The sequence below is a fragment of the Salminus brasiliensis genome, chromosome 1 (genome assembly GCF_030463535.1).
Source record: "Salminus brasiliensis chromosome 1, fSalBra1.hap2, whole genome shotgun sequence".
In the NCBI taxonomy this organism is placed as follows: domain Eukaryota; kingdom Metazoa; phylum Chordata; class Actinopteri; order Characiformes; family Bryconidae; genus Salminus; species Salminus brasiliensis.
In genome coordinates this window covers 37697715-37716968 of record NC_132878.1, presented here as the reverse complement: position 1 = coordinate 37716968, position 19254 = coordinate 37697715, and the positions used below count along the sequence as shown (strand labels likewise).

The window sequence follows — 19254 nt, the reverse complement described above, 5'->3', positions numbered from 1 at the left end:
TGATGAATGGACCAATAGAGATTATCCTAAATGACATGGAATAGAATTCTCACACTGACTTCTACTGAAAGCTTTGAAAATTCTATGGTTTTTGCATAACAGCAACAAAATGCATAACTCCAGTAACTTCTTGTTCCCACAGAGCTTAGAATATTGAAATGTAAATGTCTACTGAAACCCCACAGCACTTCAATGGGACCAACAGCACCTCAGTAGGGCAGCATTTGCCCTTGCACTGTCCTGTAAATGTTTTGATACATAAATGATAAATGATATTTAAGGAAAAGTTTGTTTTGTTGTGGTCTTTTACTAAAAACATTTTATTATTAAACATGTTATTCTGATCTATAATGTCAGTATCAGAACTAAACATGGCATATTTATTATTAGATCTGCACTATGCCCAATTATTATTTGGGCTATTAAGAATGACCATTTTATAGTTTTGTAAATGCACTACTATGTGTTTCCACAGTAGTTTCATTGCTAGCAATACATAATTCAAGAGCAAAGATGTGGTGGAGTGCATTTACCCACATCATTTAGGTGGCATGGGCAAAAACAGCAGAAAATAGAATAGACATTGGGAGTAAAAGCTGCTTAAACAGTGGCAAAGCAGTAGAACCAAACAAATTAGTGTTTAGAGTTAAATAGTCCCACACTGCAGACTTGAAAGTGTTATGTTTCCATTCCTTATTGCTGCAGGTTGTGGAATAATGTCTAATAATAGAGGGTCCTCTGCTAAACACAGTAGTAAAAACAAAGGATCTGTACTAGGGTTGCGTATTGGCAAGAACTTGCCGATACTTTGCGATACAGGGGATATAAATCAATGTATTGTGATACACTGCGATGCTCTAAGCAAGGTGATATACTGCAAATTTTTTAAAAATCACACCATCACATGCCTTAAATCTGAGCAAAAGAAAACTTTACTTCTTACTTTCCTCTGCTTTAATCTCATTTTATTATGAATTAAAAATTTGATTGGAACTACATCTGATTGCATCCGTTTTTTAGTGGAACTGTGGCCAGTCTTACCTCGTATGTGGCCAGGCGGTCCAGATAACAGAGCAGCTTCAGTCTGCTTCTACACAGCTCCTTCTGCTCCAGAGTCAACCTGCACAGAAAACAGCACGGGCACTGAAGGACCACCGGGCATGTCCAGGCAATCAGAAAACCACAACTCTCCATGCAATCACACACAAACCACCCTAAGCGCAGGTTGTGTTTGCTCAATCAAACAGCCGCTCAGCAGTGCAGGGGTAGACCACAGGCCACCTTCACTCAAACACAGCCTTACAGCAACCCCACTGATCACCGGGGTGTGTTCACATGCTCAGAAAAACCACCAGCAACCTGAAAAAGCACAATACATGAGCAATGGAGCAAGTGGAGCCTAGGTGCCTACTATTTTATTAGAAGAGGAGTAAGTTCAAAAAACAAGGAAACATGGAATGTGGAATCCAGTTCTGCCAGCATTATATCAAAAACATCACTGAATGTAATGAAATAGGAGACAGTTCTCACTGACTTAATATGTCAATATAATGTCTATCTTTGAAGTATTTTAAAAGAATGTGTCAAAATATTGGCTTATGTTCATAATATTTTGAACTGAATGTATAAAAAAAAAAATCCTATTTTTGTTCAATTCTAAAGACCATCAAAATAATAGCTTATTTTCACAAGATCTTCCCTGAATGTCAAATGAATGCCCAACTAGTTCATTTGTGTTTTGGACTGAATATGTAAAAATAACAGTAAATTGTCTTGCAATTTTGGCTGAATGTTAGAAATGTAGCTTTTTCTTGATATTTTGATTTATCGCAGTTTCTTGTGTTTTTGGCTGAAGATGTAGAATGTCAAAGAATGTCAAAATGAATGTCAACTTATTATGCTGAAATCACGGCTAAGAAATCTTTTCTTGAGATTCCGAGATCTCGATTAGCGTAATTAAACACCAGCCACATCAAAATAATTTGTTGTAAAATTCTGTTTAAAAAGGTTTGTCTTTCAAAAACTGACGATTCTGTTTCAGTTCATTATGATTTTTGCAGCACTGGGCATGAACTGAACTGTACACAGCATGTTTTCATTTTGCCACATTAAGTTTTAATAATCTTTGATGGATTTTAAACCACTTTAAATTAACTGTCAGATCCTGGATATGAGTAAACATACTATGATGGAAAATTCAGTGTACTGGTGCTGACAATATATACTAGATATTAGCACTACTGTGGGGTTCTGTTTATCATGCTGCCCTACAGCGCTCGTCCTAATCCCCCACTATCCCTCCATCTCCAGATTACATCTTCCCTCTGCCATCACTCATATCACTTGCTAATCAGCAGGACCTCACTTCAAACAGCTGCACACTGATATGCATGAACACAGTGCTTCTGATATGCATGAATAAAGCGCTTCTGGTGTGGACACACACACACACACACACACACACACACACACACACACACACACACACACACACACACACACACACACACACACACACACACACACAGAGATCTTCATACAGACATATAAAAAACGTTTTGAGCCTGGATTAAGTAAAGACAGACAAAAAGAAGAAGAAAAAAAGAAAGCTAATAAAAAAGAAAGAAAAAGAAAAAAGAGAAAGAAAAAACAAACAAAAAAGGAAAGAATAAAAGAAAGGAAGGAAAAATGAACAAAAAAGAAAAGGAAATAAATATTAAAAGAAAAAAGAAAAAAATGAAAGAAAAAAGAAAAGAAAGAAAATTAAATAGAAAAAAAAATTAAGAAAGGAAAAGAAAGAGAAAGAAAAAACAGACATTAAGAAAGAAAAAGAAAAAGGACGAGAAAGAATAGAAAAGAAAAAAGAAAAGAAAAGAATAAAAGAAAGAAAAGGAAGAAGAGAGAGGAGAAAGAGAGACAATGAGACAAAGCAGCAGAAACAATAAGAGAAAGAAGAGAAAGAAAAGAAAGAAATAAAAGATCAGGGAGGGAGAGGGCAGTCAGTCGTTATAGACTTAGATTAGGAAATCAAACGCAGGCTAATGTGGGGCGACCACAGCCTGATTGCCTGAATACCTCAGTGAACGTGTGTGTGTGTGTGTGTGTGTGTGAGTCAGAGAGAGAAAGAGACCATAGTAGATTCTGCTAAGTATTAGAATCTCGTCTCATTTTCTCTGCATCGCCACGGAAACCGCAATGTATGTGCATGTAATGGAAGTGTGTAACGTCTAACAGATGCAGACACCTTTAGATCAGTCCTAATCTGTCATGTTTTATTCATCTTCAGTGCCTCGGCTTGTGGCATGTGAAGTGCTGCAGTGCTGCTCTTCTTTCAGTACTAAGCGGCGGTTTTAGCTGGAAACAAAAGGGTTACAATCTTAAAACTCTCCAGAGGAAAACTTTTTAACACAGATTTTTACTCCTGTGGTATCTCAGCAGATACACAGTCAAGCTCTCTCATTGGTCTATTCACTTCAGATGGCCTGAACAGAAGGCCCAACGTGTCTAATTAACCACTAACATAATTAGGAAGCGACGGAGGAAACTCTCCACGTTTTACCGGTCTCAGTAAATTGGGTGCCATCAATTTTGGGGTGTAGATGTGGGGAAGGGGGGGGGGAGGGAGGTCCTCTGTACATCACTGAAGGCTAACCAGGTTTCAGTCAGTTATTATTAAGAGACTGAGAGCGGTAGCAGCTGCACGGTCCTGAAAGATAGTCACAGTTAAAAGCCATTTCACACCAGATGCAGCAACACGCTCCCATATTAATCAATGTAGCCCTTCACACCAATACCTGTGCGTCACATGGCACCACAGCGCTCACATACCTGTAAGGTGCTATTTTATGCAGCATGCAAAAAGCATTCTACCAGTTTCTAGGCAGAAAGGGTAAAACATCCAGCATTCTTGCTAAATGTACAATCTGGTCCTATAAACATGACCAGCTATATATCAAAACCACATAGAAGTCCACCGATAGCCTGACCCGGAAAAGCTAACCAGTCAAATTATTGACAAATGTGCTGGTTTAGGCTTGAAGCCCGATCTCATAATATTACACAAACACAGATGATATAAGGCTAATCAATCTCCAAAAGAGAAAATGTGCAGAGAGCTGTATCTACAGCTACAGGTGCCATAAGTATGTGTTTATCAGGAAGGAAGGCTGCCTTTCTTGGCTGCTGGGTCACAGAAGCCTGTTCCAAAGTGAAGGACCCTTGCTGTTAGCATAGAGGAGCTTGTTTCCAATGGTCAATTCTAGTTTGTTTTTAGTTATTATACATTTTAATTCATTTCTGTGAAGAGCACGTTTCGGCCTTTCCAGTGAGGTCACCACGCAGCCTGCTTAGGCGGATCCATCTGGCTCCAAATGACCAATAGGCTCCTAAGAAGGAGTTTTTATAAGACAGTCTTACCAAAGACAATATAGATATGTATTGCTCTTATTGTATTTATACAAACAGAAACTGCTTTTTGTGCATCGTGCTGGATGTCAAAATGGTTGGGTGGTTAGGTGGGTGGGTTCGATTCCTAGTCTGGGTGACTATATACTACATTGGCCATCCTCTGTAATATGAGTAACCCTGGAAGAAGCATCAGCTAAATGCCATAAATGTAAATGTTGTGTAGCTTCTGGTGTGAACCAGGCTGAAAACTGCTGCATTCACAGTAACCTTCAATGGAAGTCAAAGTAAAAAGAAGTCATTTCGGGACATTTCTACTGCTCTTTTCATCCTACTGACGCAACGGTCAGATTCACATTGTCACTTTCACTTACCATACGCCCTGCACACATTACACCTGTCCTCCACTCCAGCGACTGCACTGGCTGCCAACTGCCTCCCATATTAAGTAGAAAATCCCTCTGACGACCTTCAAATCCCTATATGGTCTTGCCCCTTCCTACCTCAGTGAGCTTATTCATCCATACTGTCCTTCTCGTGTCCTCAGGTCTCCTTTGCCACAATTTCTTTCCGCCTGTTCCACTCTCTCCCCCTTCAAAACTTTATTTTACCTACATATTAATATCCATATATGTATATATTTTAAGCGTGACAAAAATGTAACTTTATGTGAACGTTAGTTTACTGAGAGCATATCCTTTGCAAAGGCACGTAGGTCTAGGAGGGTGTTATTTCAGGTGTTAACAATGTTTATGGAGCAACCTAAGGCTTAGCCAGGTGTGCATGATTGGCGGTTTGATCCCAATGCTAGCCAGTAGGGGCATCAGTTAGCTGATGCAACAGAACTCTGATGTGTTTGGCTGACTTAATGTGACTTGGAGGAAGCACATGCTAGCTTTTACCCTTTCAGCACTGGTGGCATCATGCGATCAGGGGGAGTCCTATCTGCTAGGTTTGGAGCTGGGGAGAAAACTGAGGTGTGCATCAGATATTAGGACTTTACAAAGGAAGTGAAATTCAATAATCAGTGCTTTTAAAATGCTTACACTGAGGTGGTTTATGACCAGCTGGCGGAATCCAGCAGTGGCCGAGAGTGCGGGTGTGTAATGCAGGGCAAGAGCTGTAGTTTCACAGTTTGAACAGCCAGTTTAATGGTAATTGCACCGTGTTGAGCATTAGTTGAGTGAGAGAACAAAGCCTGGTTCACTGAGTAGCACTCCCCCTCCCCATCTCTTGCACGCACACACACACACACACACTTTAAGCTAAGTCAGCAGTCTGATCGATATTGCCCCATTGCTGTAATGGGCTCGCAGTTAAAAAGGAATTAACAAAATGACGGCCTTTGGTTTTCCACTACATAATCGCTACAGCAGCGCCAAAAAGAAGAAAAAAAAAGAAAAAGGGAGATGAGACTGTGTCAAAGCACAGGCCTCCAGCACTCTCTCTTCCACTCTCTTCTTCCCTCTCCCTCACTCTAATGGACTGAATTAAATGCACGTAATGTAGGCTATTCCAAGAAAGTTCAATCTGCAAAGAAATACTGGAACGTACAACATTGAGTGCACAGACCAACACACTGCACAAACACACATTCACATACACACAGACAGACGAAAGAGCTGGGAGCACTGCTGGGAACAAACGGTAATTAAGTGAAGATTAGATCCAGTTCATAAGGCTGTGTGATGTGAGCATTAGGGTGTGTGTTAAGTGTTTGGGGTGTGTTATGGGCAGAATAGAAATATATGGGACATGTTGTCCTGTTTGTAAACAACAGTGCTCTGATTAGTGGTGTTTGCAACATTAGCCTCTTTCTATTGTACCCCCGTACCCTCTGTTTGTGTGTGTGTGTGATTTGTACTCACAGGAGACTCGTTCATTAGGGGCTTTGGGCACCAAACAACACCCGCATAAATTACCTCTAATGCAGATTACAAACAAATCTATAAACAGGCTTTAATTTCACCCTCCACCTCTCTTGGCCTCCGACCCACTCCATCTGCCCCTCTCCATCTCTCTGCCTTTCTTTATCTCTCGTTCTCCTTCTTTCTGCTTTTATTCCTCAATCTTTCTCTCTCCTAGTCTATACCTCCCTCTTTCTTTCCCTCTATCCCTAATCTCTCTCTCTCTCTCTCTCTTTCTCTCTTCCCATCCCTCGCTCTCACGCTCTCTCTCTTCCCATCCCTCGCTCTCACTCTCTCTCTCTTCCCATCCCTCGCTCTCACTCTCTCTCTCTTTCCATCCCTCGCTCTCTCGCGCTCTCTCTTTCCATCCCTCGCTCTCTCGCGCTCTCTCTTTCCATCCCTCGCTCTCTCGCGCTCTCTTCCCATCAATCGCTCTCTCGCGCTCTCTTCCCATCCCTCGCTCTCTCGCGCTCTCTTCCCATCCCTCGCTCTCTCGCGCTCTCTTCCCATCCCTCCCTCTCTCGCGCTCTCTTCCCATCCCTCCCTCTCTCGCGCTCTCTTCCCATCCCTCGCTCTCTCGCGCTCTCTTCCCATCCCTCGCTCTCTCGCGCTCTCTTCCCATCCCTCGCTCTCACCCTCACTCTCTCTTCCCATCCCTCGCTCTCACTCTCACTCTCTTCCCATCCCTCGCTCTCACTCTCACTCTCTTCCCATCCCTCGCTCTCACTCTCTCTCTCTTCCCATCCCTCGCTCTCACTCTCTCTCTCTTCCCATCCCTCGCTCTCACTCTCTCTCTCTTCCCATCCCTCGCTCTCTCGCGCTCTCTTCCCATCCCTCGCTCTCTCACTCTCTCTTCCCATTCCTAGCTCTCACTCTCTCTTCCCATTCCTAGTTCTCACTCGCTCTTCCCATCCCTCGCTCTCACTCGCTCTTCCCATCCCTCGCTCTCACTCGCTCTCTCTCTCTCTCTTCCCATCCCTCGCTCGCTCTCGCGCTCTCTTCCCATCCCTCGCTCTCTCGCGCTCTCTTCCCATCCCTCGCTCTCTCGCGCTCTCTTCCCATCCCTCGCTCTCTCGCGCTCTCTTCCCATCCCTCGCTCTCTCGCGCTCTCTTCCCATCCCTCGCTCTCTCGCGCTCTTCCCATCCCTCGCTCTCTCGCGCTCTCTTCCCATCCCTCGCTCTCTCGCGCTCTCTTCCCATCCCTCGCTCTCTCGCGCTCTCTTCCCATCCCTCGCTCTCTCGCGCTCTCTCTTCCCATCCCTCGCTCTCTCGCGCTCTCTCTTCCCATCCCTCGCTCTCTCGCGCTCTCTTCCCATCCCTCGCTCTCTCGCGCTCTCTTCCCATCCCTCGCTCTCTCGCGCTTTCTTCCCATCCCTCGCTCTTTCGCGCTCTCTTCCCATCTCTCGCTCTCTCGCGCTTTCTTCCCATCCCTCGCTCTCTCAAGCTCTCTTCCCATCTCTCGCTCTCTCAAGCTCTCTTCCCATCCCTCTCTCTCTCTTCCCATTCCTAGCTCTCACTCTCTCTTCCCATTCCTCGCTCTCACCCTCACTCTCTCTTCCCATTCCTCGCTCTCACCCTCACTCTCTCTTCCCATCCCTCGCTCTTACTCTCTCTTCCCATCCCTCGCTCTCACTCTCTCTTCCCATCTCTCTCTCCCTCTCTGGATTTTCTTCCTTCCTGTGTCTCACAGCCTGTCCTCCCTCTCCCTACCTTTCGTCTCTCTCTCTCTCTTTCTCTCTCACCTTTTGCCGTCTCCACCCATCTCCCCTTTTGTAACCCTCTCTCTATAGAATGACATGTATTGCATATTTCCTACTGAACCTGCATTCATGTGTGTGTGTGTGTGTGTGTGTGTGTGTGTGTGTGTGTGTGTGTACATAATAACATACTTGCTGAAGTCCACTTTCTTAAGCAGCTCCTGTCTCTTCTTTGCCTCTCGCTCTTTCTTTCGCTCCATCTCCTCCTCCATTGACTGGAAATCTTCGTAAGAAGAGTCATCGATGTCAACGTCACCCGGCAAGATGAATCTGAGCATGAGAACAGAAGTCAATGAAACAGCTTCACAAGCCACCATGCCAACAGCGGCTCATTTACAACACTTTATGCAAGACAACAGAACCTCTTATCCAGAGTGTCTTACAAAAGTGCTTAGCTGTGCACTTCAGAAATCCACTATACTACACCACACCAAAACAGAGTTGCTTCTAACACTACACCCACCTACCTCTTTAGTAAGATTTAACTGTTAGCTGCTCTGGATAAAAGCGGCTGCCAGACGCCCCCCAATGTAAATGTATCCTTAGCTACTGTGAACAGGCTAGACTGTCGGGGACAAGAGTCAGAGCTGATACTTAAGACACTTAGTACACAAAACATACACTACACAACACAGCAGAGGAGAGAATTTCAAGTGCAATTACGAGACGTTCTTAATAAGTGCAAGATCAGCACTTTTTTAAAGACTGAACCTGGAGGGGATGTTCACTGCTTCAGGTACTATGTGGATTAGTTTCACATGGCCAGGTGCAGTAACAAAATTATTACCAGAGTGCTATTACCATTTTTACCTCAGCCCAAACTTTTAGACAGCTTTGTATCATACACAAAGGAACAGTTTAGCTAAAAGTCTAATGACAATATGTATCACTTACTCCAAATGCAGTCAAGTTTAGACCAGGAGATGCAAGGCTAACATGGTTAACAAACACAAGACTTGATCTTAAAAAACTGTAATCCATAAATACATGCCTAAATATTAACATATTTAACATATTTACATATTTAATGATAACATCAGCTTGCTCAGAAATCCCTTTAGATCTTTATTTGCTTCCCACAGATACATCAATGTGCTTTAGAAAACAATAACACGTCCCTGCAGAGTGTTCAAATAAGGACTATCTATGCCATCTATTTTACTAAATTGTGTTTTTAGCTTGTTTAAATTCTTTTCAAAAGATGTGTAAAGCAAATAAATAAGGATTTTAGTGCCTAGCCCAGTGTCTGTTAGCAATGTTAACTTAGCATCTCAACCTCATCTAAATTAAAATTAAAATAAAACCTATTAGTAGTAAAATAAAAAGTAATAAAACAACAAAACAGCAAAACAGAAATAAATAAACAAATGAATAAATCATCTAACCAATCAAACACACTGATTTCTGTCCTACGCATTTAAAAGTACACCTTCAGTGTAGAGGATTTAGCTTAATATCCTGGTATCCTGTAAAAAATGCGGCCTACGGTCTGATCAGTAATAAAGTAAGTCACTGTTAACCTATACAGACATGCTTAGTATCTCTAATTGACTAAAGCAATTAAATTTTACTCGCAAAAACAGATAATTTACTAAATTAAAATAGCGTGACACCATGAAACTGTAAAAACCTTAAATGTTGCGATACATATTTTTCATTATATCGCCCAGCCCTAGTTTTGCATGAGGTTATAACCATAATTGAAAAGTTTTTGTTCTTTTCAGCCGGGGTCATGCCTGCCAAATACAATTTACGCACATTCTCAAGTCATCAAGTAAATCCCCAAAGGTCTGCATGAAGCACTTGATATCTTTTGTGGGGCAGTGGGGGTTCAGCACTTGAAGCAGGGTTGTGGGTTCAACAGGGTTGACAGGGTTGTGGGTTCGATTCAACCCGAGCTTGACAAGCTGCCACTGTTGGGCCCTTGAGCAAGCCCCCTTAACCCTCTCTGCTCCCTGGGCACATGTGCTCACTGTCACTGTGTGCGTTTGCTCACTAATGTGTGGTAGTGTTCACTGCACGGATAGGTTAAAGGCGTCCAGGTTCCATCTGTGTCCGACACGAATGGTAAATATGCTTGTCTGTAGCTAGTTAAGGATCTCTGATGTCCTCAGCCATCACTGTATTGCCTGCAGCCATCACAGTGTTTTCTTACAAGCCATTTGCTGCAAAACACCTGATTTAACTTAATGAAGGAATGAGTAGTCAAATCACCTACAGTTAATCCTAGGCTGTCTTAAGTAGAGGAATCTTATTATCATATCAATATCATATCATTACACACTGCAGGAAAGTTAGCACAATTCCTCCTTTCACACAGGCTGATTTTTACGGATGGGGGAAATGATGCCTTTCCCACAGAGCCTGAAATTGGCGGACTGAGAACCCTTTCCAGCGTTTTCCAGATGCGTTAAAATCAGGCAGGCCAAATCAGAACTCTGTAGTTGCAGACCAAACAAATGAGCATCTAGCCGGCAGCAGAACACAATAACTTATATGACGAGCAGTAATCTGCTGACTTTAAAAATGCAGAGGTTAAAGAAAGTATATGGCAGAGCAGAGCTGAAAGGCTGGGGAATAAAGGTGAGAACTTTACAGCCACCTTATGTAGCCCTTTTTTAAAGTTTGTCTAGGAGCAGCCTAGTCTGTTCATGGCCACAAAGAACCACAAACTATAGTGTCCCTCACTAATGAGCACTCATGTGGACAAGGGAAGTTAAAGGGAGCAAAGGCAGGCAGGGAGCAGACAAAAAGAAAGAGTGGGTGCACTGGGTGTGTACCAACCAACCAACCAACCAACCAACCAACCAACCACCTACAAAAGTCTTCGGTAAAATAAGGCTCAATGCTAAATAAATTTGCAATGGTTGATGCACATTGTTCATTTTGTGTGGTGTGGTGTTAACATGTGTGGTGCCTTGCTTTCCACTACTGACTTCAACAATAGCAACAACAGCAACCTTCTGAAGTCTGACACAACAGCTTTGATGCTTAGCTAGCTTAGGACAACGCTAATGGCACATCACGCATAATAAAAAAAGCCCTAGTTGATGTTTTTATTAAAGGGTAGATGGGTAGATTCTAAAAGGGCCAACACTTCATAAAACCCCACATTTATGCATTTCTTGACTAAGTAATAAAAAGGCAGGAGAGGAAAGATGCAACCTGAAACTCTTGACCAGGCAGTTTTGTTGGCTCTTGGCTGAGCGGTCTACTCTGTACTTTATAAACATATGGCATTGATGTACTTATTGGGAACCGTTTTGCTGTCTTGCTCCATATTTTGTGTGACAGCATGCAAGATACACACCTGCCTCCATCCTCTCCGTTTCCAATGGCGATGAGGGCCTCCAGGTCTGTTCCCTTCAGGCCATACTGCAGGAGTTCCTTGGCAGCATCCACATTCTCAGGGACCCTCTCAACACATTCATGCAACACCCAGGAACGCTTCTTTATCTTACTCTGAGAGACAAAGAGAGAGATGCAGTTGATCAGTCACAAGATGTGAAGCACTTTAAGCACAAGGTGGCAAAATTAGTATGGAAATAGCTTGTATAGGCAAATGTAGCTTGTAAGCCATGCCCTGAACTATCTGATATCTTATTTGACACAGTAGGGCACACTGGTATCCATTATGATTTTCACTGCAGATAAAAACCTATCCAGTAGTCATAGACTAGGCCGTTGATGGTGCAAATGAACTGAAAACTGCCACGAACATATTAAACATTTTGTCCTGTGATAATAGGTTTAGCATAACACATAAGACATATGCTCTGGATATGGATCATTACACATAGTTGAGATATTATATTCAATATGCCGACATACCGACTTTTCATACATGTTAAACTGAGCTTTTTTTTCATCTTACAATATAAAGTGCTCCACATCATTAAATTCTCAGGTATGTTTTAGTTTCATTGGCCAAGTGGAAAGTGGGTTGTTGTACGCTGTGGCAAGGTCACCTGGATACCATGAATTTAAAATGCATTCGCTCTAAAGGACGGTGTGAGGAATGCAGAAATGTAATGCAGTTTAGGCTCAATGTTTTGCTCATGATACAATAAACAAATAACATTGCAACAAATTATTTGGGCCAGATTTGATTCGAATTTTTCACCACACGACTCCTGCATATGTACGGAAAATACATGCACTTACCAAGTAGTCTTGAATAGATGCGATGCTGACAGAAGACTTCCGCCACTGCCTCTGATAGACCAAATCCGAGTCCAGTCCATAGACATGAGCCAGGGAGAGAGCTTCCCCATATTCTTCATTATCAATCTACATGTGCATACACACATACCCATACACACACACAAAACAAACAGAGGTTAATGCCTGTGCTTAGCTCCCAGGGCTCCTCATTAGGCAGCTGTGTCGTAAACAAAGCAGTATTATCACCTCTGTTAGCCCAGCCACAACAAAGGCTGCCGCACTCGCAAATCACTCTGGGGAAACGGAACCTGCTAGGCCGCAATGGCCCGTGTTACTACAGCACTGTTCAATATTCAAAGCCCACTCTGCCTCCTGTTAGATTGGGCTTCACTCTGAAGGTGCCCTGTTGTGTCTTGTTGTGCTTTAATGGGTTAGTGTGCGTTCTGATGTGCTTCGGTGTGCTACATGGTGCTTGTTTTGCTGACAGAACTACTAACAAGGGCCTTTGTGTTCTCCTCTCTTTTCCAACTCTCCTTTCCGTCCTCTCTATCTTGTGCTCTCTCTCTCTCTCTCACACACACACACACATAGTTTGTGTCCCTCTCCCACCCGCCCACAGAAAATAATGGTATATGGTTATAAGACTATTGTACCCAGTCAATACCAGCTGATATTAGGACATTTACCCTCACCTCCCAATGGCTTGGGGCACCCCATGGAAAGTAGGAAAGTCATATATTCTAAAGCTGTTTATTACAGAACTCTTACTGATGTCTGAAGCGCTTAAAAGGTGCTGGAGGTGGGGGGGTGGGGGTGTGTAGAGGGAGACCCAAAATATGGTGTAGGTAGTGTTGTATCATTCATTCATTATAATCAGTCATAATAATAGTTTCGCATCTGAGTTAAGTGTGAGAGAGTGCTCAAAAAGCTTGAGAGCACCTAGTCACAGAGTACAGCTCTACCAAAACCCTCCACCCAACCCACCTTCCTCTGGTAGAGTTCCTCAGGTGTGGTGGACCTCAGGCTGACCAGTCGGTAGTTTTTGGTGACGGTGCGAGGGCGCTTCCTTGGTGGTGCGAATCGCTCCATCTCCGTCACATAGTATAGGCCCTGCTTCACATAGCCAAAATACCGAGCCTTCGCAGAGCCTTCTTCGTCGGAGTCGGAGTCTTCCTCACCGTCATCTCCCTCTTCACCGGTGCCGCTGCTCTCCACACGGGAGCGCTTTTGAGCTAGTTTTATCTCGCACTGAGAGAATGAGAGTAAGAGATAGAGAGAGAGGGAGAAGGAAAAAGAGATCACTATCAAAACGCAATCTTTACCCTCTTTAATTTGTACCATTCACTCCATACCTACATCCTGTATCTATATATACAGTCTGGCCATGAATTAACCAATGAAGCTACAACACAGATAAAAGAGGCAAACGCCATATATGAATAATATCTGCATTATCTACCTGTAGAGTATAAGAGGAAAGGTTAAAGTGAGCAAGGCAAAAGATAAAGATAATAGTAAAAAGTAAGATAAAGTAAGACAGCCTGGCTGCTCCAAAGGAGCCTAGTGTGATCTTGCCTCCTTAGGATTCTCTCTCCAAGTTCTACTCATAGATACAGTCTTTTTTCAGTCATTACATTATTATCTTTACAAGAGCACTGGTCTAACCAGCCAATCAAAAGTACCCACATGTTCAAACCCTCCAACTGAGAGAACACTGAGCCACCCACTTTGGGGCATTCTGTCAACCCTTTTAAGGTGGGGGGGTTAAACAGCAAGAGAGGAGGATGCAAAGTTGATTCCTTCCCCACACACAGACACACACCTCTTAAATCTACTCTTGCACTACCCTTGCCACCCGCCCACAACTCCCCACATCCTCCCCTCCAGCTTCCCCTTTGTTATACCACTCTTGCCCAAAAACCGCCAGCCTGAAGACAGATATGAAATAATAAAAGAGGGATGAGATAAGAGCAGGGGTGTTCTTCTCTATGAAGCAGCTTTATGATGATGCCCTGCAGACAAAGATAGAGGGGAGTGAGAGAGTGCGTGTGAGAGAAAGAGAAGGAAAGGGAAGGGGATATCACAGTCACATCACTCTCTTCACCAGAGAAAAACTAAAGGAGTCAGCAGCATCTGATGAAAAAGAACCTGCTGCAGGGGAGAACAAACTTTAAACACACACACACACACACACACACACACACACACACACACACACACACACACACACACACACGTGCAAGTTTCCCTCCATCTGTTCGTCTTTCTCTCTAACAATTCAATTTGACGCTGGCTTTATTGGTGCGGCTGCTTTTCTTCATGGTGTTGCCACAGCAGGTGGGAACCAATATATTACATAGGAGACCACTACAAATACCCAGTGGCAGCGCGGACGATGGCCTTTGTTTATCAATGCTCCTTATTCCACCGGCAGTTTTATCTTTCATTAGCTCCATCCATCAAATTCAGATCGTTAATTCCAACGTACAAGTTTTAGAGCCTAAAAGATGCTCAACGTGTTGTTAATTAATCACAATTATTATATTAACGTGATGGTGCATCATCATGCTGAAGGTAGCATGGGTGCATGGTCATAGCAATGCACAAATTGGTATTTTTTGTCCCCACACCATTACACCTCCTCCACCAACCTGAACTGTTCACACAAGGCAGGTTGAGTCCACAAATTCAAGCTGTTGGAGCCAAATTTTGACCCTACCACCTGTGTGTCTCAGTAGAAATCAAGATTCATCATATAAGGCTATGGTTTTCCAGTATTCAATTGTCCAGATTTGGTGAGCCTGTGCTGAGCCAATGCAGCCTCAGCTTTCTGTTCTTGGCTGAAGTGGACTGTAGCCATTTCGGTCAGCTCCAAGAAGTCTGGCCATTCTCTGTTGACCTCTCTCATCAACAAGGGATGTTCATCCCCCAAGAACTGACGCTCAGTGGCCATTTTTTTTTTTTGTAAATCAATCTGATTCTAAACTCTAGAGACTACTGAGCTAAAATCCAGCAGCTCTAGGAATGCTTAAACCAGTTTATCTGGCACCAACAATCATGCCACTCTCAAATTCAGTGAGACTCTGATGGTTGATGTGAACATTACCTGAAGGAGTTTGCACTGTTGCCATAAAGGTGGCTCATCAGATAACTGCATGAATAAAGAGGTGTGCAGGTTTTCTTAATAAATTGCTCAATGAGTGCATGTGCACACTGTTACAAACAAATGCTGAGGCTATTTATCTGGCCATTTAAAGACATATCGCAAATATAAATAGTGAAGTTGATGCCTACACAGGAATTCCTTCGCAAACCCAAACTTTGAAACGGTAGCTCACCAAATAGCTTTCAGCTGACAACAAGGCCTCCGGATATGTGGAACTCCTGTAAGCCTGCTGGAAAAGTATCCCAGGGGGCTCCTCATGAAGCTCCTCAGATGTGAAGGAGTATGCAAAGCTGCAAGATTTGATCACAGCATGTGTGTGCGCGCATGCGTGTTACTTTATAACTCTATTGTCTTCACTATTATGATCAATTATATACTATATTTTAAATCTACTAATTCAGTTTCATTAAATGCTGTGACGTCCCCTAAAATTCCTAAAAGGGGCCTGATTTTGCACACCTCATATGATTCCCAATTGACATTAACAATTTTTGAATTTACAACTGAATTGCCAAATCCACAATAATTTGATATTTGGAGCCAAAAGTCATTTTTTAATAATTTACCATCAAATCAAAATCCTAGTCTGAAAAGTGCTATGCATTTATTTCAAAACACAACTGCAAAATCCACCAATGAATCCAGTTTCAGATGCAAAGTCACACCCTTCAGTGGCCGATTCTTTTCAAAACTGAAAAGGTGATAGTAAATGTCTCACTAGGATACATCAAAATAAAAATAAAAAAAGCATTTGGTGCTTGGACCCCTAATTACAAGTGCACTGATGGTTAATTACGACAATATGGACCCATGTTACACTGGTCTAGTCTCTACTGTCCTCATCGGTTGTATAGTTCGGAGTATTATTTAGATGTTTTTGGTATTTAATTCTATGTACCGTTTGTTTGCACTGCTGTCTGCTGCTTGAGTGTAGCACTGTGTCCTGCAGGAACAATATTTCTTTCCCCATTCAACACATCTGAGTGATCAGAAAGTTGACTTTAACACTGGCTAACATGAGGACAATAATACGCTCCCACAATCTTTTGACAGTGCAATAAACTCTGCAGTATGCTCTTTCACCAGAACTTTCTTCTTCATATATTCATTTAGAAAGACTGCCCTCAGTGTTTTGTATCTTTCGATTAAACACCCCTTTGAACATGGGACAGACTGAACAGGACTGTTAAAGCAGGTGAAGGTTGTGTGACTTTCTCTCAGAATAGCTAGTATAAATATATCTAGTCCATTTCCAATGTCCTCATATGTTAGTTTGCAGATGTCTTGGTCAACAGAGGGTCCTGTGAAGGGCATGTGCAGTAATTAGAAAAAATAAATAAATTAATTAATTAATTAATTAATTCCACACACCTCAAGGCTGAGGAAGCCCCCGTCATGCGCAGACGTGACCCGGGGAGAGGGTTCGAACCACTCGCAGGATTTTCCCAGCAGGTTAGAGAGAGAGCGCACGGAAGAAACGGTGAGAGAGCCGGAGCAGCGAGCCAGGATCAGAGCTTGATCACTCCACCATCCCACATCCATCAGACACTGATACTGCTCCTTGTCTACACACACACACACACACACACACACACAGGGAGAGAGAGTGAGAGTGAGGGAGTGTTTATATCATTTATATTATTAATGAATGTCTTATTTTATTCATGTTTCATTCATATATATATATATATATATAGCAGGGGAAGAAAGGACAGACAGACAGAGGGCACTGGGGAGTGGAGGTGCAGCTGCCGCTGCATTATGAAAATGTGTGATATAAAGTGTCTGATCAAAATGTCAGAGTGTGAATTTAACACCTCCGTTACAGGATCTTTATTAAAGCTCTCTGTTCTCTCCTTCACTGTCGTCTCCATCAGCAGCTACACTGTGAATAACTTACTGAGCTGCGTGAGAAGGTGTGTGCTCGCGTCTGTGTTTAAAAGGTATTATTACAGAAATAAACATGCAGCCTGTCATTTATTTCCTGTCTATTAGACTCTGACAAGACAGAAATGCAGGGTATGCTTTTGTACATGGTCCATAAAAAAATAAATTAATTATAAAAAAAGAAATGAAAAAAAAAAAATAAATAAAAACAGGAAAAGATGTAGTTGATAGTTTGAGAAGTGTGGGTGCAGCGCAACCTGAAGTATTTTATGGAAAACACCAAGGCCTTAAAAATGTTATAGTTCTCAGTATTCAGTATAAATATATGCTGTAAAATATGTGACCGGACTCTGCCATGCATATTTCTCCTCTACAATATACAGAGAATTTAACCCTTCCTCTCCAGAAAGTCCACACAGGTGCCCTTTTCAGTCTCTTGCCATTTCAAGACTCGACAACTTCAACTCCCTTCTGGCTGGTCTTCCTATTCGCACCATCAGGCCCCTGCAACTGATCCAGAATGCGGCGGCACGACTTCAATGTTTCTAAGTTCAGTCATGCAACTTCTCTGCTGCGCCCCCTTCACTGGCTTCTTATAGATGCCCATATTAGATTCAAAAGGCTGATGCTAAAGAATGGACCAAGAATGAACCAGCCCCTCCAAACTTGATGGCAGTGGTCAAAACCCAACCTGTACAAAGAGCTAATCCAGCTTCAAGTATGGTTTGAGCCGCCATCCTTTAGGATCCACAGAAGATGAGCGTCCAGGCTTTTTTCTGTCTTGACACCGAAGCGGTAGAACGAACTTCTCCCGGGTGTCCAAACGGCAGAGTCGCTCGCTTGCTCACCCGCTCGCTCGCTTGCTTCAAACCCAGACTGAATACCCACATCTTCCAAGAAAACTTGGGCAGAGTGTAATGCATGCAGAGTATTGTGATCTCCATATTGACTTCTGTATGCAGTAGTATCTAAGCTTAGAGGGATCTTTTGGATCATAGTCTATACAAACTATGTAAACAATAAAGCATTTGGGCCTATATCTTTCACTTCTTACCACACTTAACTTTCTTTCTCAAATATAAATAAATGAATAAATAAATAAATAAAAGAACCTTCCTCAGTGGGGATCATCCTTTGTTGCCCGGTCAGCAGGCCTGCACACTTTGATAACACTCTCAGTTAGTGGCCTTTAATGTTTGGCACTGACTCCCTGTGATCTTTTAACAAAGCGCTATCACAAACCCCGCCTCTACAGACCCAGTTACCTTTTATTTTCTTTCTTTTCTCCAGTGAAGTCTTCCACTCTGGGTTGATCTCCTCATATCCAGGCTTTGGCAAAGAGGATCCGCGAGACAGACAAAGAAAGAAAGAGAAAGAGAAAGAGAGAGAGAGAGAGAAAGAGAGAGAGAGAGAGAGAGAGAGAGAGAGAGAATGGTAAAGAGATTGTTCACTGTGCTAAGCTGCTCTGTGTGAAGTCACAGCACCTGTGCTGAATACACAGAGGCGTCTAAATCAGCCATACGACCAGTATAGCTGTACTGTGTGCCACAAGAGCACTAAAAATACACACATTTTTATATAACGTCAGAACAGGGAGGTAATACATGTGTGTGCTATGTATTGTAAACAGGTAACTATCAATATGTCAGAACAACAAAATCAAAAACCCAGAACCATTCTGTGGGTCCTAAAATCACAAGACACTTTTTATTTTGCTCTGATTTCACTAAATGAATGAAAACAAGCACACACTCACGCACACCACTGCACCTGTGCTGGCCACGGCTCGCGGCTTGCTGACACCCAGCAGAGGGAGTTCATTACCTGCTCCTCCTGCATCCAGCTGCTCCTCTGCTTGAGCGATGGAACGTCCCACAGACTGAGCGTGCCCGAGAAGTGGATTACAGCCAGCGTTGAAGCATCAGGAGAAACGCTCATCCTAAACACGCCGTCCTGAGTCCGCACACAC

General features: G+C 42.9%; 1 protein-coding gene across 2 annotated transcripts in view; it reads right to left on the bottom strand.

Annotated features, from left to right (window-relative positions):
* The window catches only part of nbas (NBAS subunit of NRZ tethering complex), a 239159-nt gene that overhangs the window by 193953 nt on the left and 25952 nt on the right, over nt 1-19254 (bottom strand). For both annotated transcript variants that reach the window (XM_072678887.1, XM_072678895.1), the window contains exons 12-19: nt 19110-19238; nt 18551-18614; nt 16770-16963; nt 13217-13480; nt 12233-12358; nt 11379-11530; nt 8201-8338; nt 1042-1120 (exon numbers count right to left, since the gene is read on the bottom strand). In XM_072678887.1, the coding sequence (XP_072534988.1) occupies nt 1042-1120; nt 8201-8338; nt 11379-11530; nt 12233-12358; nt 13217-13480; nt 16770-16963; nt 18551-18614; nt 19110-19238 (1146 nt within the window). The remainder of the gene's footprint in view (nt 1-1041; nt 1121-8200; nt 8339-11378; nt 11531-12232; nt 12359-13216; nt 13481-16769; nt 16964-18550; nt 18615-19109; nt 19239-19254) is intronic.